This window comes from Euleptes europaea, chromosome 1 (assembly GCF_029931775.1).
Source record: "Euleptes europaea isolate rEulEur1 chromosome 1, rEulEur1.hap1, whole genome shotgun sequence".
Classification (NCBI taxonomy): Eukaryota; Metazoa; Chordata; class Lepidosauria; order Squamata; family Sphaerodactylidae; genus Euleptes; species Euleptes europaea.
In genome coordinates, this window is record NC_079312.1 from 3,457,255 (window position 1) to 3,480,339 (window position 23,085).

Here is a 23,085-nt window from a genome sequence, read left to right on the forward strand (position 1 = left end):
CTGGGGACCAGGGGGGCGCTTTTTGCCCCCTTCCCGGGCTCACCTGCCGCTCCCAACCCTCCGGCGGGCCTCGTCCCCTCCTCGCCGGAAGGAAGAGCGCCGGGAGGCCGCGCGGGCTTCCTTCCTTCCTTCCCCTCGGGGGAGGCCTCTCTAGGAGTTCGGACTCGCCCTCCTTAACCCTTGGCCTGACTCCCTGCCCTGGGCCGCAAAGGAAGGGACCCCCTCCTGGCTTCGCCCGGCCGGGGGCGGCGTCGTTGGGCCCAGCGGGCCTCGCCCCGGTTTGAGGGCAGAGGGCGGGGAAGACCCCTCCTCCCTTTTCTCTCCCACCCGTCGGCCCTCATTCTTGTCTCTGGGAGCCTTAAGGAGGGGTCCTGAGGCTCGGGGGGGGGAGGGGGGAGCCACTGGATGCAGGGGAATCCCCACTGCAGGTGGGGGGGGGGAAATGAGGCCCCCTTCCGTTCCCTGAGAATGGCAGGAGGAGGCGGGGCGGCTTCTGGCCGGGCTCACTGGCTGGAGCCACGCAGAGCGCATTCATTTCCCGGGCGTCCCCTGTGCTGCTCCCTCCCAGGAGGAGACTTTCTGCTGGGTGGCGGGGTTTGATTTTGGCTGGGGGGGGGGGAAGGTGGTTTCCCCCTCCAGACGTTCATGGGAATGAATGGGGCTTCAAGGGGTCTGGGGATCCAGTTCTGCTTCCCTGCCCACAACCTTTCCTTGCCCTGCTGTTCCCAGGCTATGTCTCATATGTAGGGGAAGCTCAGGAGGGGGTCTGGCTGGCTGGCCGCCCTCCTGAGAATGCTATGAGACAGTTTGGAATAATTACAAAAAAAACAAAACAAGAATAAGTCATTCACCGCCATCAATTATGTCCCCAACAGAAGCATATTTAGACGATGCTGTACCAAACGCCCTCCTGAGAATGCTGTGGGAGCTCCCCCTCCTTCACTGACCTCGGGGCTCTCGACTAGATGACCTCCGAGGTCCCTCCCAAATCTCTGTTTCATACCCCGGCCTCAACTGAACAAGCAACACTGTATGTAACACATGTGCCGTAGCTATTTCAAACGTCTTGCTTTTCCTTTGACTATCTGTGTTGCTGTGTGCTTCCCCCGGCATTTTGTTTTGTCTTTCTCTCCCACCCCTTTTTGAACCCAACCACCCTTTCCGGGTTTTTTGCCCCTCTTTTTACTTTGGAACTCCCTCCCTAGGGAAAGTCCACTGCCTCCCTCCCGAACATCAACATGTTTCCCTGGGGGGCACCCCAAACCCAGGGAACAACCGTTTTTCCTAGGGAAGAGAGTAATAAAACACCCATGTTGCCAGCAAAGTGGAGATTAGTTTCGTGCAAGAAGATGACCATGAACTCTGCTGCCAGAGAAAGACGAAATGGATTGCAATTTGGATGGGTGGCCTGTCAGAAAGAGCCCTTGCAGCTTTGAACACAGCAGAGGATCTTGGGACAACCACCACAGCGAATGCTTCCAAACAAGGAAACCTCTTTGGGAGCTGTCAGGGAGTGCCAACAGGACAGCAACTAAGCCAAAACTGGCTAGAAGACACAGAGGCCTCTTCCTGCATCATATGCCACCACTTACCATTAACATGATTCCAAGGTTAAGTGGCCTCCTGTGACCGTCTGGAACCTTCGATCCAAATCTTCCAGTTGTCCCCAAAACATCTGCCGTATCGATGACTCAGCTTCTTGTCTCGGCTTTTGTAATCCTGCATTATAATTCAATCAGAAACTGCCCTGGTTTATAGCCTTTGCAAGCCTGTGGACATCACTGTAATTCTGACAAAAGGTGGTGGGCGCAACCACTCAATGGCTGCCGCAGGAGGTGGGACCAAAGTGTGGGGAGAGGCTGGGGCTCAGCGATAGGGCATCTGTTTGGCACGCAGAAGGTCCCAGGTTCATCTTCAATTCTATAGTTTTCTCCACATCAGTTGCTCATGTCCCAAGTATTCCCTTTATTGTCTGTCGTCATCTTTTGTTTCCTGAAAAGAACCCCTTTTATGCTCTGGGCCAAAAAAGAGTATAATTAGCTCGGCTTTAGAGCCAGGAAGGAGAGTCTGATCTTGGATACCAACTGAACTGCAACACAGACTCCCAGTGCACACCAGATCCCTCCTTCTTTCATCTCACTTCTTTGCAGGATAGGACAGGTAATTTTTGCTCTCCTTCTTGATCTATTCCCCCCCCTCCATTTTCTAAACCGCAGTTCCCCATTTTCCACACATGTACACCATGAACTCAAAGGTTAACTCCGGCCCCAAACTGGAACAGCTCTGCTGAATGTTTGGTTGTTGTTGCGATATTAATTAGGAAAAGGAACATGTCTGTGCTTTGGCTTAGTACCACTAGTATTTGCTTAGGATAAGTCCCCCATCCCACACCGTTGTACCAAATCCCTCAACAAACTCTATATTCTTTTTAAATCATGTCTCTGTCATCCTTTCCTTACTGAAGACTTGCTACTCACACCTCTTTAGGTAAAAGATTGCGGTTTTCTGGGCCCAGCACAAACATGCAAGCTCATTCCCCAGTTTAATCTGAATGTATGTTCACATGTTCGTGAGGGTGTGATAACACTAGTGTGCTCTCAATCACTTTTCCCAGGAAGGGTAGATTAGATACCAGGTGTTAACCGGCTACAACATTTTCCTACAGGGTTGTTGTTTTTAAGTAGCAGGCGGATAACTACCTCTTTGAGAGATCGAGGGACGGTGCCCTGAGTTAGTGATTGATTCATAATAGATACTAAGGATTCGCAAGGATCCAGGGCACAATTTCCCAACAAACGGGGAAATCAGAGTATGATAACAGGTGCCTGACAGAAGCCTGGAGTTGATCACCCGTGGAGGTAGAAGATGGAACACGGAAGGTTCCAGAAGGATCAGAGAGATTACATAAGAACATAAGAAAAGCCCTGCTGGATCAGACCAGTGGTCCATCCATTCCACCATCTTGTCTCACATAGTGCAGAACCAGTTCCTCGGGAGGGCCTAAAACAGGGCACAGAAGCTGAGGCTGTCATGGTCCCTGACATAATTATGGTATTTTGTGTACATGCGCAGAATTAATTCCATGTAAAGCTTGAACACAATATACAAACTGAACCACAAACTGCAGAGGTTTGTGTAATGAAGAGCCTGGCAACAGCTTGCAAAATGCAAATGTCCTTAGAACAGGCTGACTGAATTCTCTCAAGGTCTGAATTCTTTCAAGAGCTAACTAACTAAACCTGGTCTTGTCCTTGAAGGGAGAAAAATAGAGTCATTCTTCACTATCTGCCAGAAAGGTGTATCTGAAATTACCCTTCCTGATTCAGCTGCCAGCTGTTCATATCTCAAGAGCAGAAAAGTCCTGCTATCCTCAAACCTTGAGAAATGTCAGGCCTGTATCTGTTTTGTTTTCCACTGACCAGCTCTCAAGGACTGTTATGCATACCTGAATTCTCTGAAGCTGTGGGAACCACAGTGCTGTTTGTGTTCTGTAATCTCTTGCTTTTTTTTCATGCTTTTATATTACCAAGTGCAAGCCAGCAAGCTCCATTGCTGTCACCTTTTCTTTATGCTCTGTTAACCTATTTGACCAGTAAAACCATCTTCTTTGGACCTGACTGTCTCTGATGTGGTTTTGGTTCAGATTGGGCCAAGGGCTCACAAGAAGGTCTACTCAAAGACCTCAAGGCTATAAGTGCAGTAAGCTTCTTGCTTTCTATAAGCTTGCTGAAGCTTCCTACTGACCAGATGGTTACATGTTACAATGTGAGCAATAATTGTGTTTTATGATTTATATAGTTATATATTGTAGATTTCTAAATAGTCTCATTTAATGTGTATTGTATTGAAGATGAGAATGGTATGAAAATTGAGTATATGGAGTGATCATGGAGCTCAGGAATGATTGTTTATACTTTAAGCAAAATAGACGGAAAGGAAAGGAAGCCCATATTTGGTCATGGGGAGAAGCTAATAACCTGAACAGCTGCAACTAAGACATTATTGCACTGCTCATGTTATCTGAAAGTGGGAAGATATCCCTCCTGATAGTAAAATCAACACTCTTAATGAGTCTGAAACAGTATAAATACAGCCACAGTAAGCCCAGAGAATCAGAACCTTCCAAAGGCTCTCAAGAAAAGGCTGACGGGTATGTATGGCTTAAATACATTACTCTAGACTTTATGAATTAGATACTTTGAACTGAATCAGAATAATTTGACTGTTATATTTTAGAAGTTGGAGTATGAAACTGAATAGTATGTGAGACTTGCTTGCTTTTACTTCAGACATTGTAAATACATACATTGTACTATAAAAACAAGAGTTTTTATAGAAGTTTTAAAGACTTGATAATCTGCGTTTACACATATTTTACTAGAAGTATATCAATAAAAAGACTTGCTTTTTAAAAAGTAGGTAAAGTTGTTGAGTCCTCCTTACTTGATGACTGGCTGAATAAGATAAATTCACTTCTCAGCAAGTGATACATTCTAAGAGCCTGTCATCTGAACAGCACGACCCGCTTTAAGGCCATCCCCTGATCTTGCCTCTTGGCACTGGGATGCAGAGGTTTAATCCCTGTGAATATGGAGGTTCCCTTTACTCACCATGACTAGTAGCCACTGATATCCCCTCATGCCCTCCAGTTCTAGTATTCTGGGAGAGGGAGAAAAAGGTCTCTTTGCCAACTATCAGTCCATCAGGGGTGAAAGGCAACACAAACAGGAACCATGGAAGAAACCCCACTTTAACAAAACAAGGGGGAGTTAAGAGCCTCTCTCAGGTATCAGAGACAGTGTGGTGCAGTCGTCAAAGGGTCTGACTAGGCTATAGGTCAGGGGTGAGGAACGTTTTTTCTGCCAAGGGCCATTTGGATATTTATAACATCATTCGCGGGCCATACAGAATTATCAACTTTAAAATTAGCCTGCTAAATTTGGTCAAACATTTAGCCAAGAGGCACGTCCAGAGACAGTTCTGAGTGTCTGCCATGTAGAGCGACTCGCTTTTGAGCTCGGCTGTCCCCAGCTGGGCCCAAGAGACTCAGGCAGGACAGCAGGAGAGTCGAAACGGAGTGAGCAACAATCCGCTCGTGGATTGTAGGCGAAGGAGCCCGGCCCAGTAATGCCCCGATCTGGTAGCTGATTCCACTGCCAAACAACTCTTACTGTAAAAAATGTTTTTTCCTAATATCCAGCTGGTACCTTTCTGCCTGCAATTTAAACCCATTATTGCGAGTCCTATTATTGCGAGAGGAACAGCTCCCTGCCCTCCTCTAAGTGACAGCCTTTCAAATACTTAAAGAGAGCAATCATGTCCCCCCTCATCCTCTTCTCCAGATTAAACATTTCCATCTCAGCCTTTCCTCATAGGGCTTGGTCTCCATTCTTCGCTAACTTGTAATCCTGTAACTTCAACCACCATAGAAAGTTAACTGTACTGGGTATCTTCTTAAAATACGTAACTTAAAATCCGTAACACTTTCTAAATTCTTGCTACTTTTTTATCATAACCAAGCCTATTTAAAAATAGTTATTACAAATTTCTACTCTTCTTGTTGCATTCTCCTGACGGCACAACTGGAAGACAGTTGGAGTAGAAACCATTGTGAAGCTTAAGGACCTCCTACTCCCATATGCATTTATTTAAAATATTCATATGCTACCTTCCCATCCAAATGGGGTTCCCAATGTGGTGAACGACAAGGTACTGAATGAAGGCATATTGACCTACCTGACCACTCCAGCTAGATGGGTGGCAACCCAAGAATGGGCCTTCTCAGGTCTGGTGACAATACTTTGTAACTCCCTCCATAGGGAGAGTCATCTGCCTCCCTCTATCATTGCCTCCCCCCCTGGTCTGTGTTGTATCAATGACACTTCACACATGAGCATTTCCATCCCGTGTGTCTGGAAAGCTATCCGGGAGAACACTGTGGAGTTCTGCCCTAAAGCACAGCAGCCGAATGTCAACATGTTCCCCTGGGGGGTACTCCAAACTCAGGGAACACCAATTTTTCATAGGGAAGAGAGTAATAAAACACCCACATTGCCAGCAAAGCGGAGATTAGTTTCATGCAAGATGAGCATGTGCCCGGCTGCCAGAGAAGGACAAAATGGATTGCAATTTGGATGGCCTGAGATAGGCAATAACCAGTGAGACGCGTGCTGTAACATGATTGGGTAAATGGGTGCCTAGGTCTCCACGAGGGCTTCACTTCCCAAACTCAGGATTGGGCAAGGGAATCCTGCCCAGCAAGGAGAGCAAGAGTTAAAAGATCTGGTTCCCTCCTTCCCAGCCTAAATGGAAGTTCTGCCAGTGTAACACCGCGAGCAAGTCCCACGAGGCACATACAGAACAGGGGAACAACTGCCATGTTTTGTGTCTCAGAGAGCCTTGCAGAGATAAACACAGCAAAGGATTCTGGGACAGCCATCACAGCAAATGCTTCCAAGGAAACCTTTTTGGGAAATGTCAGGGAGTGCCAACAGGAGGACAGCAATTAAGCCAGGCCAGGCTAGAAGACACAGATGCCTCTGATTTATTAGAATTGTGCAAGAATATTTCTAAAAAGAACAGTGAACAGTAAAGCTTAAAATAACAAAGGCAAAATCAAAAGGACTAATAACACAGTAATAACATTCGTTCAGATTACCAAATGTAACCTTTCCAGCTGCAATCCTCCAGCATTCAAAGAGGGTAATCGCACCCAGTCCGGGATATGTATGGGAAATACCTTAAAAGCGATTGTGATGGGTGCAAATTCCTATTCCCCCCCATCCTCCAGCCCTTTTTGCTTTCGCTCCCGTTTCTAACGTCTCTGAAACATTTGCTTTCAGAGCGCACTTCCCAGAAATAGTGCACACAAAAGAGAAGGGGGTGTGGAGGGAGAAGCAGGTAATCGTGACGTTGCTTGTGTTCCCCCACCTCCCCCGGTTTTTTGGAGTGCATGCGTGGGATCATTCGTGCATCGGGGCAACAGGACGATGGGCTGATGTGCCCCCTGACGCTTCTAGTTCTCACACGTGCAAATGTTCACATGGGAGGTTTTGCCTTGGATTTGCCGCTCTCTAGATGTACATTTCCCCCAGCCATATTCTCAAAACACAAAAATAAGCCCCCATGCAGTTTCAAGAATTCTGATGGGGAAAATGTGCATCTAGAGAGAGGCAAATGTAAGTTTTTATTGATCCACCAGTAAGTGACTGGAAAGAGGGGGGGAAACAAGTGCTCGATCTGCAGCCTGGCCATTTAAAATCCAGCGCTTATGAGAAATGGTGCTTGGGTGGGATTGCGTGCCACCTCTAATTGACCCACAGCTGTAGGTCAAGGCGAGGTGGCCCATGTACCCACCCCAGCAGCATTGCTCATAAGCATCTCTAAGTGGCCATAATGTGGGTCGCAGGGCTCCCTCCCCCCTCCCTTGGAGTTCCCAAGTTGTGTGTGTGTGTGTGTGTTAAGTGCCGTCAAGTCACTTCCGACTCATGGCGACCCTATGAATGAAAGTCCTACAAAATGTCCTCTTTGACACCCTTGCTCAGATCTTGCAAATTGAAGGCTGTGGCTTCCTTTATTGAGTCAATCCATCTCTTGTTGGGTCTTCCTCTTTTCCTGCTGCCCTCAACTTTTCCTAGGGTGCCTGTCTTTTCCAGTGACTCTTGTCGTCTCATGACGTGACCAAAATACGATAGCCTCAGTTTAGTCATTTTAGCTTCTAGGGTCAGTTCAGGCTTGATTTGAACTATGACCCACTGATCTCTTTTTTTGGCAGTCCACGGAATCTGTAACACTCTCCTCCAGCACCACATTTCAAAGGAATCTATTTTCTTCCTATCAGCTTTCTTCACTGTCCAGCTTCCACACTCATACATAGTAATAGGGAATACGATGGCATGAATTAATCTAGTCTTGGTGGCCAGTGACACATCCTTACACTTCAAAATATTTTCTAGCTCCTTCTTGGCTGCCCTTCCGTCTCAATCTCCTTCTGATTTCTTGGCTGCAGTCTCCCTTTTGGTTGATGTTGGAGCCAAGGAATAGAAAGTCTTGAACAATTTCAATGTCCAAAGTTGGATGGATGGGGGAAAAACCCTCCTGCCTTAGGGTGTAGCCAGGCAGCATTTCGCACGCCTGCCTCTGCCCACCCCATTCAGGGTTCCAGCCACTCGCCCAAGTACAAGGCATAATAGCCACCCAGAACCTCCATAAACCCACATGCGGATGTTCCACCCCCCTCTTGGAACCACGTCCAGGCACCACTTAGGGCGAGAAGTTTCAGGTTTCATTAATCCAACAAGAATTCACGGCACGTCCCTTCCCACTTTCCTGGAAAATACACTCAGCTTCCATGTCCCTTTGATAGCAACGTCTCAACGATAAAGCCTCCCCTTGTCCCAACAGTAGGAAAAGCAGATGGTTAAAAAAAACAGAGGGCAGAAGCCAAACCGCCACCAGAAAAAAAGAGAGTAGTGGCCACAAGAGTGACCAGGGGACCTGAGGTGGAAGTGATGTGACCAGGAGGAGAGCAGTCAGAGGGCAGCTGGGAAAGTGGGCATGCGCAGAGAGAAGGGTTCCCAACGCGTCTTGGAGTTATCGCACCCAAGGGCAGTACTTTATAGGAAAGGAGTAAGTTTTTACATCATCATAAAACTGTTTTGGGATATTATAGGCATTATATGCTCCCAAACTGGTTTCATGACCAAAATGGGAAAATTAGGTGGGGGGTGAGTGGGAAGGAATGTTACGTATTATAAAAGGTTGGGAAACGTTTGCCAGGATGGGTGCAATAAACCTCAAAGTCTACTCTTTCCAAGCATCGCCATGGAAAAACAGCAAGTCTGACCCATAAATAAGGCACGGAAGTACAATGAAAATGCTAAACGTTTATGGCCAAGGGTCTGAGTTGGCCTGAGTTCATTTGATCAATCAGATCCGTCGCTGTGATGTCAGTTAACTACGTGACCACATTACCAGCCAGGTAACCCAAGAAGGGTCAGAGTGAGATAAAGTGGAGGGGCTGATTTGCAGGCTAAGCCCTCCCACTTCTCAAAGGTGCCATGGCTCATGATTTCATCTTGGCTAATTGGATGGGATGTGGCTCCACAGTTCTCGGCCTTGGGAGACTAGAAGGGAGTCGGGATAAAAGCTTACTCCTCCCAGAACGTAGACTCTTATCTCATTTGCAAAAGGTCACAGCTTGCTGGACCTCAAGTAACAGCACAGTTGTTTTCCAACTTTGACTTTTCTATTACAGGTTTGAAACAAGAACCAATCTATGAGAGAACAAGAAATTGCAGTAAGGGACTCAGTTTATGACAGGAAGGAGAGTCACATGAACACATGAAGCTGCCTTATACTGAATCAGACCCATGGTCCATCAAAGTCAGTATGTCTACTCAGACCGGCATCGGCTCTCCAGGGTCGCAGGTAGAGGTCTTTCACATCACCTTCTTGCCTAGTCTCTTCAACTGGAGATGCTGGGAATTGAACCTGGGACTTTCTGCATGCCAAGCAGATGTTCTACCACAGAGCCACAGCCCCCGAGGGCAAATTAGAGGCAGGACATTAGCTGGCTACAACATTTTTCTACAGAATATTGTAGAAGGCTTTCACAGTCAGAGTTCATTGGTTCTTGTAGGTTATCCGGGCTATGTGACCGTGGTCTTGGTATTTTCTTTCCTGACGTTTCGCCAGCAGCTGTAGCAGGCATCTTCAGAGGAGTAACACTGAAGGAGTGTCTCTCAGTGTCAAGTGTGTAGGAAGAGTAATATATAGTCAGAAAGAGGTGGGTTTGAGCTGAATCATTGTCCTGCAAAAAGTATCAAAGATAATGTGCTGAGGGTGTGGTATGTTAATATGGAACCATTGTATCCTGAAGTGATCTGTTAATGTGTGAAAGCCAAAGCTAATCTGCATGGCTATTGTGGACTGTAGTCTTTGTTAGTCTGGAGCTTTTCAGAATAGGAAGTCAAGCCTTATTCATTCTTAAAGTCTCTTCTTTTCTGTTAAAGTTGTGCTGAGGTTTATGAGAAGCCATTGAAATTCATAAACATCAGCACAACTTTAACAGAAGAGAGTTTCTGACTATATATTACTCTTCCTACACACTTGACACTGAGAGACACTGTCCTTCAGTGTTACTCCTCTGAAGATGCCTGCCACAGCTGGTGGCGAAACGTCAGGAAAAAAAATACCAAGACCACGGTCACATAGCCCGGATAACCTACAAGAACCATTTTTCTACAGGCATTTTTTTAAAAGTAGAAGATGGCTAACTGTCTCTGGGTCGGTGAGGGAAGGTGCCCTGAGTTAGTGATTGATTTATAATACATACTAAGGTTTGGTTATTGTGATTTTAGAGAGCAGGATGGGCAAGGATCCAGGGCACACATTCCTAACAAATGGGGAAATTAGATTATGATTCCAGGTGACCAACAGAAACCTGGAGATGATCACCCATAGAAGTAAAAGGTAGAACAAGGTTTAAATAAAATGGAGGAGACCAGCATGAGATGCTGAGGAAAAAGGCAGAGCTGGAGGATGATGCTTGTAGGGTTTCTCTCCTGGGTGAATTCTTTTATGCAAAACATGGCTTAACATTTATATGGTTTCTCCCGTGTGAATTCTTTGGTGTACTTTAAGGTATGTCTTTCGAGAAAAGCTCTTTCCACACTCCAAGCATTTACATGGTTTCTCCCCAGTGTGGATATGTTGATGTCTAATAAGGGATGAACTCAAAGCAAAGGTCGTTCCACACTCCAAGCATTTATGTGGTTTTTCTCTTGTGTGGATATATTGATGCTCAGTAAGCTTTGAACTTGCAGCAAAGCTCTTTCAACAATTCAAGCATTTATATGGTTTCTTCCCAGTGTGGATTTGTCAATGAATAGCTAGGTTACCTCTCTGAGCAAAGCTCTGTCCACACTCCAAGCATTTATATGGTTACCCGCCAGTATGGATGTGTCGATTACTAGCTAGATTTACTCTCTGAGCAAAGCTCTTTCCACACTCCAAGCATTTATATGGTTTTTTCTCCATGTGGATATGTTGATGGTGACTAAGCTGTGAACTTGAAGCAAAGCTCTTCCCACAATTCAAGCATTTATATGGTTTCTCCCCAGTGTGGATTCATCGATGAGTAGCTAAGTAACGTCTCTGAGCAAAGCTCTTTCCACACTCCAAGAATTTATATGGTTTCTCCCCAGTGTGGATATGTTGATGTCTAATAAGGGATGAACTCAAAAGCAAAGCTCTTTCCACACTCCAAGAATTTATGTGGTTTCTCCCATGTGGATATGTTGATGTCGAGTAAGCTGTGACCTCGAAGCAAAGTTCTTTCCACAATCCAAGCACTTATATGGTTTCTCCCCAGTGTGCATTCGTCGATGAATAACTAGCTTATCTCTCTGAGCAAAGCCCTTTCCACAATCCAAGCATTTATATGGTTTCTCACCAGTGTGCACTCGTCGATGAATAGCTAGGTAACGTCTCTGAGCAAAGCTCTTTCCACACTCCAAACATTTATATGGTTTCTCCACTATGTGGATATGTTGATGTTGAGTAAGCTGTGGACTTGAAGCAAAGCTCTTCTCACACTCCAAGCATTTATGTGGTTTCTCCCCTGTGTGGATATGTTGATGGTAAGTAAGGTGTGACCTCGAAGCAAAGGTCTTCTCACACTCCAAGCATTTATATGGTTTCTCCCCAGTGTGGATTCGTAGATGAATAGCTAGGTAACCTCTCTGAGCAAAGCTCTTTCCACACTCCAAGCATTTATGTGGTTTCTCCCCTATGTGGATATTTTGATGTTGAGTAAGCTGTGAACTCTGAGAAAAGGGCTTCTCACACTCCAAGAATTTATGTGGTTTCTCCCCTGTGTGGATATGTTGATGGTAAGTAAGGTGTGACATCGAAACAAAGCTCTTTCCACACTCCAAGCATTTATGTAATTTTTCTCCTGTGTGGATATATTGATGCTCAGTAAGCTTTGAACTTGAAGCAAAGCTCTTTCCACAATCCAAGCATTTATATGGTTTCTCCCCAGTGTGGATTCGTCGATGAATAGCTAGGTAACCTCTCTGAGCAAAGCTCTTTCCACACTCCAAGCATTTATATGGTTTCTCCCCAGTGTGGATGCGTTGATGTTGAGTAACCTGTGAACTTGCAGCAAAGCTCTTTCCACACTCCAAGCATTTATATGGTTTCTCCCCAGTGTGGATGCGTTGATGTTGAGTAACCTGTGAACTTGAAGCAAAGCTCTTTCCACACTCCAAGCATTTATATGATTTCTCCCCAGTGTGTATATGTTGATGGTAAGTAAGGTGTGACCTCGAAGCAAAGCTCTTTCCACACTCCAAGCATTTATATGGTTTCTCCCCCGTGTGGATATGTTGATGGTAAGTAAGGTGTGACCTCGTAGCAAAGCTCTTTCCACACTCCAAGCATTTATGTGGTTTCTCCCCTGTGTGGATATGTTGATGTCGAGTAAGTTTTGAACTTGAAGCAAAGCACTTTTCACACTCCAAGCATTTATGCGGTCTCTCCCTAGTGTGGATTCGTTGATGAATAGCTAGGTAACCTCTCTGAGTAAAGCTCTTTCCGCACTCCAAGCATTTATATGGTTTCTCACCAGTGTGGATTCGTCGATGAGTAGCTAGGCTACCTCTCTGAGCAAAGGTCTTTCCACACTCCAAGCATTTATGTGGTTTCTCCCCAGTGTGGATTCGTCGATGAATAGCTAGGTGACCTCTCTGAGCAAAGCTCTTTCCACACCCCAAGCATTTATATGGTCTCTCCCCAGTGTGGATGCGTTGATGTTGAGTAAGGTCTGACCTCGAAGCAAAGTTCTTTCCACACTTCAAGCATTTATATGGTTTCTCCCCAGTGTGGATTCGTCGATGAGCAGCAAGGAGGCAATTCTTAGCAAAGCTCCTTCCACACTCCAGGCATTCATGTATCTCTCTGTTATGGAGTCGTTGATGGCCAGAAGAGGCTCTCTTCCAACCCAAGCTCCTTCTACTCTCCGAGTATTTATCAGCTTTCTCCCCTAGATTAATTCTTCTGTGTGTATCAGACACCTGGGATTCAGAACCTTCAGGGGCAGAGCATTCATTCGCCCTCTTCCGGTTTTTTCCAGTGTTTCTTTTCTGCTCTTTTATGTTGAATAGGAGGGGTTTGGGTTCTTTCTCGGATTTTTTCCATGGACAGTCAGCCTCTGGAATAAAGAGAAAAGACTGGTAAGACATTCAAGGAATAGCGGAATCAAGAATACAAGGCCGTTGACATTACGCCAACTTAGATTGGACAAATTTATCACCTACCAAGAGTTAATTAACTGGGAAGGAAAGAAAAGCTCACTAAAAGACTTTCAGTTACTTAAAGAAGATTTACAATGGCTTCAATATCATCAAATTAAATCAGTATTTACACAAGATATGAAGAATGGATTCTCTAAAGAAAAATCACCTTTTCACAGGATGCTATTAGATAATAATACTCAACTGATTTCTAAAATGTATAATCTTCTTTTAACAATTTATTGTGAGCAGGAAATAATCAAACCAACAATGATTAATTGGGCTCAAACTGTGGGACATGATGTTGCCCTAAACAAATGGGAAAGACTATGGGCGAAAGACCTCAAAGGAATAAATGCGCAGTCAATTCGAGAAAATATCTATAAAATGATGTATAGATGGCATTTAACGCCTAAGAAGATTGCAAAGATCTACAAAGTGACATCCCCTAAATGTTGGAAATGTAATAAAGAAGTTGGGTTTTTTTATCATATGTGGTGGACTTGTGACAAAGCTAAGGATTTTTGGGATATGATTTATAACGAATTAAGACTAATAGTACAAAAAAACATACCCAAAACACCAGAAATGATGCTATTAAGTATGATACCTGATGATTTGTTAAAACAAAGGACTTTTTTGATTTACGCGACTACAGCTACAAGACTGCTTTATGCAGCAAAATGGAAAGGGGCAGACACTCCTGGGAAAAAAGACTGGACTATGAAAATGTTTGAACTGGTGGAAATGGCAAAACTTACAGCTATTTCAAATCAAAAAGACAATGTTCAATTTATGGGGGAATGGGAGGCTTGGATGAAATATTGTGAATATGAACTAGGACTGGGGGAAATGGAAGAGTACCTTTTAATCTGATCTAGATGACATTGTTAACATAAAGAAACGTATTCAATTATATTGATATTATAATGTGATCGAAACCTAATTGAGATATAAGAATAATTAAGATCAGACCATATCACGATGGGATAGAATACTTTATTAAGAGGCGGACGGAGATGATGGGGAAGTCAATAAATTTTCCTTTATTTTTTATTTTTATTTAGCATTTAAACAATTATAACAACATTACCTATGTTGTCGAAGGCTTTCACGGTCAGAGTTCATTGGTTCTTGTAGGTTATCCGGGCTGTGTAACCGTGGTCTTGGAATTTTCTTTCCTGACGTTTCGCCAGCAACTGTGGCAGGCATCTTCAGAGTAGTAACACTGAAGGACAGTGTCTCTTCAGTGTTACTACTCTGAAGATGCCTGCCACAGTTGCTGGCGAAACGTCAGGAAAGAAAATTCCAAGACCACGGTTACACAGCCCGGATAACCTACAAGAACCAACATTACCTATGATTTAGTTTTTAATACTACGTATATTGTTGTTTGTTAACATGGAAAATTTATATTATAAATACCAATAAAATGTTCAAGAAAAGAAAAAAAAAGAAAAAAAAAGAATACAAGGCCGTTAATGGCTCTTGATAATGACATAACCAAAATCCCTTGAAGGGGAAACAAATCCTGCCCTGTATTAATTTGTTGCTGATTTTGGTGGGTAGTTCGATCAGAGACACGGTGGCTCAGTGGAACCTCCATGTTTAGAAGCAATCTCTCTGTAAAGAAAGGTGCTTTGGATCTGCATCTCCAGGGACTCCTGTTGACTACTGTGTGGAAGGGGAGGCTGGATTTCAGGGATCTCTAGCCAATCTCTTCCTGGATTCAAACACAGCACTGATTGCATTGACTGGAGAGTTTGAAGTAGAGCTATACTCCTGAAGTATGGAATCACAATCTGAGCTCCAAACATATATAGCTCACCATACTCTCTATCCCCAGGTAAATTTGGCCGCTCAAGCTCTGTGTTCTGGGACCCTGCTTGCAGTGCTGAGGCAGGTGGCCTCTCATCTGGGGAATGACTCTCCCTTTGAAGCTCCACTGAAGCTCATCTTCCTATCTTTTCAAAGCAAGGCCAAAGCATGTCTTTCCAACCAGGCTTTAACTTTGGAGTTGAGCTCTGTTATGGTCTTCTTCTGACCAGAGAAGTGTTCTCGGGATATTTTTGAGTGGCTATTATGATGCTCTTCTTGTGCCCATGGCTTTTTAAATTGATCAGTTAAGACGAGCACTCTATAAACATATCCAGCTAAGCCAGCATTCCCCACCCCCCAGTTTTAACTTCTCTTTCACCCTTCAGAAAGCTTTCCTGGTCATTCTTTGGGCTGTTGTCTCCAGCTGGGGAAATTTAGCCCAAGAGATGTCCTACACACTTCCACCACACAAGTAAGCAGATATCTGCTGATCTCTCTCTTCTGCATCTTGGACAAGCAGGTCTCCTGCTTCTTCCAATGAGGATATGCAATGTGGTTTGGGAACCAGACATCCTTCTTTGGGAGAAAGAAGCAGACCGGTGACTTCCAGACATTCCAACTCCAAGAAATATTCAGATTTTCAAATCAAGACTAAGCCAATACATAGCCACCAGGATACGGTATCTTAACCTCCTCCCAAGGCAAGCAGGAGCCAACATCCCAGTACACTGTGGCTCTGACGAAGAGCAAATGTCTAAGGGCTCCTCTCCCTTTGAAGAGACCCCACAGTCCCTCCAAGATACGAACAGGTGGTGATGGATCCCCAAAACTCCCATTTACATTTTTAAAAGACTTATCATCTGTTTTCTATTTTGAGGACATTTTTCATACCACTCAACCTGAAAAGTGCTCAGAACGGCATACATTCTCTTCTCCTTCTCTCCAGCCCAGAACAGGGAAACAGCACCCTCCCAACTGAACTCAAGAGAAGCCAGGCAGGCAGGAATTCAGCAAGTGAAGCTCATCATGACAGAGCCAAACTTCCCCTGCTAAAATCCCATTTTTCTTACTATGTTCTTCAGGGATCTCCAGTCTCTTTTACTCACTGTGAACCATGCCTAAGCCTACAGTGGCGCAAGTAGAATGAACAAAGCAAAGGGACCCCAAATCACCCCCTCTGCCACCCCACACTTTTCCTCCCTCAATTCCTATGCGAGGCTGTAATGTTCTTGAGGCAAGCTAATTCTTTGAACTTTAGAAAATGCATACTGAGGGCTATGTACAAACTAGCTTACACACTGATATTTACAGACTCCAGTACATATGCAGAACAACTTCCCTTCCCTGTCTAAGGACTTTCTACATATCCCCTCTGAGAATATCCATCGGAAGAGCCCTGGAAGTCAGGGAAAGTACGTCAAGTCACAGCTGACTTATAGCAACCCTGTAAGGTTTCCACGTGAGATGTTCAGAGGTGTTTTGCCGTTGCATGCCTGGAGAGAGTTTTGAGAGAACTGTGACTGGCCCAAGGTCACCCTGCAGGCTTCATGTGGAGGAGTGGGGAATCAAACCCGAATCTCCCAATTAGCGTCTGATCTTAACCACTACACCACACTGGCTCTACCAGGGTCTTTTATTGGTGGTGGTGGAAAGTGCTGTCAGGTTGCATTGAATCTTAGAGTTGGAAGGGATCACCAGGGTTATCTAGTCCAAACTCTTTTACAATGCAGGAAATTCTGAACTACCTCCCTGTGCCCCCCTACACCCAGTGACCCATACTTCATGCCCAGAAGATGGCCAAGATGCAATTGACTTACTAAATACTAAACAGGGCCAACCATGCTTAGCTTCCTAGATCAGGCTAGCCTGGGCCATCCAGGTCAGAGCTGGAGCCCTTCTTTGGCCTTCAGCATCTGTGAATCAAGGGAAAGGAGAGCCTTACCAAGAGAGGCCACATTCTGATAATTGTCCTCCATGACTTCCTTGTGAATCCTTCTTTGGTCCGGATCCAGCAGAGCCCACTCCTCCTCAGTGAAATGAACACACACCTCCTCAAAGGTCACCGGACCCTGAAAAGAGAAACAAACAAATATTTCTCTGTTGTCACAAAAAACATAAGAATTCTTCCCCTTCTAAGTGCAATCCAAAAGGACGATATTAAGATGTTGATGTTCAAGACTCAGACCTCCATCAGACGTTTTCATTTTCTATCCAGCAAGCAGGAGAAATAGCAGCCGAGGAAAAGTGACACAGAGAGATTCTCCTGGGCCTACGGATGGTGGGGGAAGCACCCAGGGGCGTGAGCCGTATTTCCAAACTTACCCGATCAGGCCGCATGGAAGCTGCTTTCCCTCTGCCAGAAAGAGACGGCAAAGAATCCATCGTTGGTTTTAAGGCACCACCTGGAAATATTAAAAGGTAGCTCTATGGCACTTTATGCTCTCCTAGTACTTTGCCTTTCAGTTCCTTGAGGGGGAATGGAATAAGGTTCTCCCCGTATTGGCTCAGGGTTGCAACTATCCTTGAATCCCTATTTAGGATAATTTTTTGCTTCCACACTTTTGACAAATCTAGTCAATCATTATCATATACAAAACCGTGGTCTGTCCAGAATCCATAAGGAAGAACTAACAGGTCCTCTTAAACCCATGGGCAGAAACACAGGTACTACATTTCACAATGGTGGGCAAGAAGAGAACATATGGGAAAAGGCAGCCTTGCGACTAGTGGAATACCAAACGCTTCCCTTCTTGACATCCCAGCTGGGTGACACAGTGAAAAGAGGCCACTGACACATCCTCTCTATTAGAGTCACCTCACTTCTTCTGAATTTCCCCCCATCCTAACCCAAATACATTATTGCATCTTACTGAGAATCTTTGTTAAATTCAAATATAGAATCATAAGATCGTCGAGTTGGAAGGGACCACCAGCATCTTCTAGTCCAACCCCCTGCACAATGCAGGAAATTCACACCTAACTCCCCCCCACACCCCTAGTGACCCACACTTCATGCCCAGAAGATGGCCAAGATGCCCTCCCTCTCATGATCTGCCTAAGGTCATAGAATCAGCATTGCTGACCGATGTCCATCTAGCCTCTGCTTAAAAACTTCCAGGGAAAGAGAGTCCACCACCTCCTGAGGAAGCCTGTTCCACTGAGGAACTGCCCTGTTAGAAAGTTCTTCCTACTGTCTAAACAGGAAGTCTTTTGATTTAATTTCAACCCATTGCTTCTGGTCAGACCTTCTGGGGCAACAGAAAACAACTTGGCACCATCCTCTATGTGACAGCCCGTCAGGTACTTGAAGATGGTTATCATATCCCCCTTTCAGTGTTCTCCTCTTCAGGATAAACATACCCAGCTCCTTCAATCTTTCCTCACAGGACTTGTTCTCCAGACCCCCCTCACCATCTTTGTTGCCCTCCTCTGGACGCATTCCAGCTTGTCTACATTCTTGTTAAGTGGTGGTGCCCAAAACTAAACACAAAGGTCTAGGTGAGGTCTAACCAGAGCAGAGTAAAGTGATACCATCACCTCACGTGATCTGGACACTATACTTCTGCTGATGCAGCCCCAGATTGCATTTGCCTTTTTAGCTACCGCATCACACTGCTGCCTCACGTTCAGCGTTTCACCTACTAAGACCCCAAGATCCTTTTCGCTGCTGAGACAAGTTTCCCCATCCTATAATTATCATGCCTAAAAGCAGAACTTTACATTTATCTCTGTTGAAATGCATTTAATTTGTTTTAGCCCAATTCTCCAGCTTGTCAAGATTATCTAAACACAAAGCTCTAGGTGAGGTCTAACCAGAGCAGAGTAAAGTGATGCTATCACCTCACGTGATCTGGACACTATACTTCTACTGATGCAGCCCCAGATCGCATTTGCCTTTTTAGCTACCGCATCACACTGCTGGCTCATGTTCAGCGTTTGACCTACTAAGATCCCAAGACCCTTTTCACACACACTACTGCTGAGACAAGTCTCCCCCATCCTATAATTAAGCATTTGATTTTTCCTGTGTAAATGCAGAACTTTACATTTATCTCTGTTGAAATGCATTTAATTCCTTTTAGGCCAATTCTCCAGCATGTCAAGATCATCCTGTATCAGGGCTCTGTCTTTTACCGTATTTGCTACCACTCCCAATTTAGTATCATCTGCAATGTAATAAGCATCCCCTCTATTCATCCAAATCATTTATAAAGATGTTGAACAAAACAGGGCCCAGAACAGATCCCTGAGGCATTCCACTAATCACTCCTCTCCAACTGGATCTCACCTTCCAATCTGTTGATGGCCCGACATTATAATATCTAATCTGCTTAATGAATAATACCTAATCTGTTTACTGATTGATTTTTAATCATTCGTATATTCTGCCTCGAGTCCCAGATAGAAAGCAGGAGTATAAAAGAACCTGTTAAACGTATTAATAATAAATATATGAACATTTTAGTGATGATAAGGCTCACAAAATATCATATTCATAGAGAATGACAAGGCCAGTGATGTCCTACTGCCAAATATGGGTGAGGCCACTTTTGGACAAGACTTTCCGTACCCTGGCACTCAATTCCTAGTCAGATGAAACAGAGTTTTGAAAGCACCCGACTGCCGCCTTCCACAACCCTGTTTTCATGGTTTCTCAACTCTGGACACTTCTCGCCTAGTTGAAAACTGGGGAACAAAAAGGTCTTTCTCTGAAAGTATCAGAAGTTCCTACGGCCTAAGAGCTCCTGAAATCTTAAGATATTGTCCCCCTTTTTATTGGCCCAATGCAGTATTTTCACGATTTTTGACATTAACCATCATTTCAGTTTGGAGCAAATGTTGTCCTCAACTTCCTGACTGTATTCGTCCAATTATCTTGCAAAGAAATTTAATCAATTCTAGGTTTTTACCTCCCCAACCAGAATTTCTAAACTAAGAAGCTGGAGCGAAACATCTTTCCCACACAGGACAAAAGGGGGGGTATCAGAGCACCTACACTCGGGGAGGCCGTGCAGTGGGCCTGTCAATCTTACCCAGAAAAGCTGCTTTGTGGAAATGTTCCTTCCGGATCTTCGCCTGCATCTGAAACAGAAGTGGAGATCCCAGAAAGGAGAGGCTGATGAGAAAAGCAAGAAGCAGGCTAGGAGGGGTTCCAAAAAGGTGGGGCAACCCATGTCGATTTTGAGGATATCCTGGATCTTATCCTGTCCCCATCCCCCCAACACTACAAAGATGAAACCCTGTCACCTGATGGTCCTGATTCTTGTCCTCTGCCTGGCTCAAGAGGAAGCCTTCTGCCAGGGCCACCGCTTGGCAACTGGTCTCCGGCCCACATTCCCTGATCCAGTTCCCCATCTCTGGGGGCAGGACGGACAGGAATTGCTCCAGAATCACCAGGTCCAGCATCTCCTTCTTGCTGTGCCTTTCTGGCTTCAGCCACTGGAGACAAAGTCGGTGGAGTTGGCTGCAGACCTCTCGGGGCCCCACTGCCTCCTGGTAACGGAGCTGCCGGAATTGCTGGCGATGCACATCTGGAGGGAGGAAGTTGTCTTCCGGGCTCTTTTGCATGGTTCCTTTCCACAATTCCTTTCTGCTCCCAGCCTCGGAGGCATCGGGACCTTTTCTTGATTCAAGGATAGTTGAGTCCGGCTCTCCCCTCATCCTCTTCAAAGAGGCTCCACCTGGACGGCAGATCACCTCCCTCCTGTGCCAGATTCTTCTGTTCAGGCAAGAGACGGATCTCTGACCACCTGTGAAGCCAAGATTGATATTTGGATTGACATTTGGTGTGTGTGTGTGTATAAATACATGCGAACATGTGATATCTGCATTTGAAGAAGTGAACTCTGATTCACAAAAGCTCATACTAGAATCAAGGTTGTTATTTGCTACCACAGCCTAACTCTGAAATGAGTGGATAAGTAGCAGGAGGGGACAAGCAGTGTAGTGGTGAGATTGTCAGGTTAGATCTGGGAGACACAGGTTCGAATCCCCACTCTGCCTCAGAAGCTTGCTGGGTGACCTTGGGCCAGTCACACTCCCTGAGGCTGACATACCTTACAAGGCTGTTGTGAGGATAAACTGGAGAAAGGGAGAACACGGCAAGCCACTTTGGGTCCCCACTGGGGATACAAATGGAGCGATAAATGATTTGAGAAACATTAAATAAAGATGACTGAGGCCAGGGGATTGGGGTCCCTGAGAATTAAGTGGTGCAGACAGGGAAGCCGGCTCAAGGTGGACTTGACCTGCCATCCTTCTGAGGTTGGAAAAATGAGCACCCAGCTTGCTGGGGGCAGTGTGTAGATAAATGGGGAAGGGAATGGCAAACCACCCCGTAAAACAGAGTCTGCCTACCAAACGTCATGTTGTGACGTCTCCCCGTGGGTCATAACGACCCAGTGCTTGCAAAGGGGACTACCTTTACCTTGGAAAGCTACAGATAGGGAACAAGACGCAGGGTGGTGTCACTTAAAGAGTCCCAGAGATGCCCAATCCTGCTGCATACAACTGCAGAGGATCCAAACAGCAGCTGGGTTTGTTCACAGAAATCAGCAGAGCTGTGGAGGAGCCGGAGAAGAGGCAGGAAGACACACCAACACATGAAGCTGCCTTATACTGAATCAGACCTTTGGTTCATCAAAGTCAGTCTTGTCTACTCAGATTGGGAGCAGCTCTCCAAAATCTCCGGTAGAGGTCTCTTTCACATCACCTACTTTCCTAGTCCGTTTAACTGGAGATGCCGGGGATTGAACCTAGGACCTTCTGCATGCCAAGCAGATGCTCTACCATTGAGCCACGGCTCCTCCCCTGATTTTGAACTCTGAAGGGTCCTAAGCGCACGACAGCATCTACCCTCCATAGTGGCCATTTTCTCCAGGGGGTCAGATGATCTCTGTCATCTGGTGTCCAGGTGGAATTCTGGGAGATCTCCAGGTCCCACCTGGAGGATGGCAACCCGAAGCCTGGAAGCTACTTCCAGGGACTGTGAGACCCAGATTCGAATCCCCATCATGCTACAGAAACTCATTGGGTAATTTTGGACCAGTCACATACTTTCAGCCTATGTCTGCAGACATAGAATCTCTTATAAACATCTTATAGATGCTAAAGATAGAGGAGGTTTGGCTCTCCTGGATTTAAGATGGTATTATGAAGCGACCTGTTTTGTCTGGTTAAGACAATGGATTATATTAGACAATACCAGATTATTAGATTTAGAAGGACATAATTTGAGACTTGGCTGGCATGCATATTTATGGTATGACAAAGACAAGGTAAATAAAGATTTTAAGCACCATATTATTAGAGCTAGTTTACTACAAGTCTGGAAGAGATACAAAAGAGGCTTTGAATCTAAAACACCAGGAAGGCTTAGACCCCTGGAGGCTTTTTCAAGAAGAGGTCCTAATATGGACCCACATTGCAAGACTTATAGGGAATATATAAAGTATGGAAAAGGTCAATGGAAACTAAAAAGTAAGGAAGAGTTAGGTATTCCAGATTGGTTTAAATACTTCCAATTAAATGATATATTTCAAAAAGATCAAAGGTTAGGGTTTATAGATAAGAAATCAACTTTGGAGGTAATATTAGAATCGGAAAATAAAGGCATGATAGCCAAAATGTACCAATTGATATTAGCTTACAATTTAGAGCAAGAAAGAGTCAAAAAGGTTATGATATCATGGGCAGTAGATATAGGACATACTATATAGTTGGAAGATTGGGAAAGACTTTGGAAAAAAGAAATTAAATTTACAATTGCTAGTAGTATAAGAGAGAATATATATATAAGATGTTATATAGATGGTATAAAACCCCAGTGATACTGGCCAAAATGGATAAATCTATCTCTGATAAATGCTGGGAGGTGTAAAGAATATAAAGGCACATTTTTCCATGCTTGGTGGACTTGTGATTTAGTCAAAAAATTTTGCAAAAACGTTATAAGAGAAACTAACAAGTT

The 23,085-nt window shown here is 44.8% G+C and overlaps 1 protein-coding gene across 1 annotated transcript in view; it reads right to left on the reverse strand.

Annotated features, from left to right (window-relative positions):
• Positions 1-20,684, reverse strand: part of LOC130493440 (zinc finger protein 665-like) — a 28,482-nt gene extending 7,798 nt beyond the window's left edge. The window contains exons 1-3 of the mRNA XM_056867178.1: positions 20,589-20,684; positions 20,150-20,198; positions 11,397-13,216 (exon numbers count right to left, since the gene is read on the reverse strand). Coding sequence (XP_056723156.1) covers positions 11,397-13,216; positions 20,150-20,198; positions 20,589-20,684 — 1,965 coding nt within the window. The remainder of the gene's footprint in view (positions 1-11,396; positions 13,217-20,149; positions 20,199-20,588) is intronic.
• Between the last annotated feature and the right edge of the window lie 2,401 nt (positions 20,685-23,085).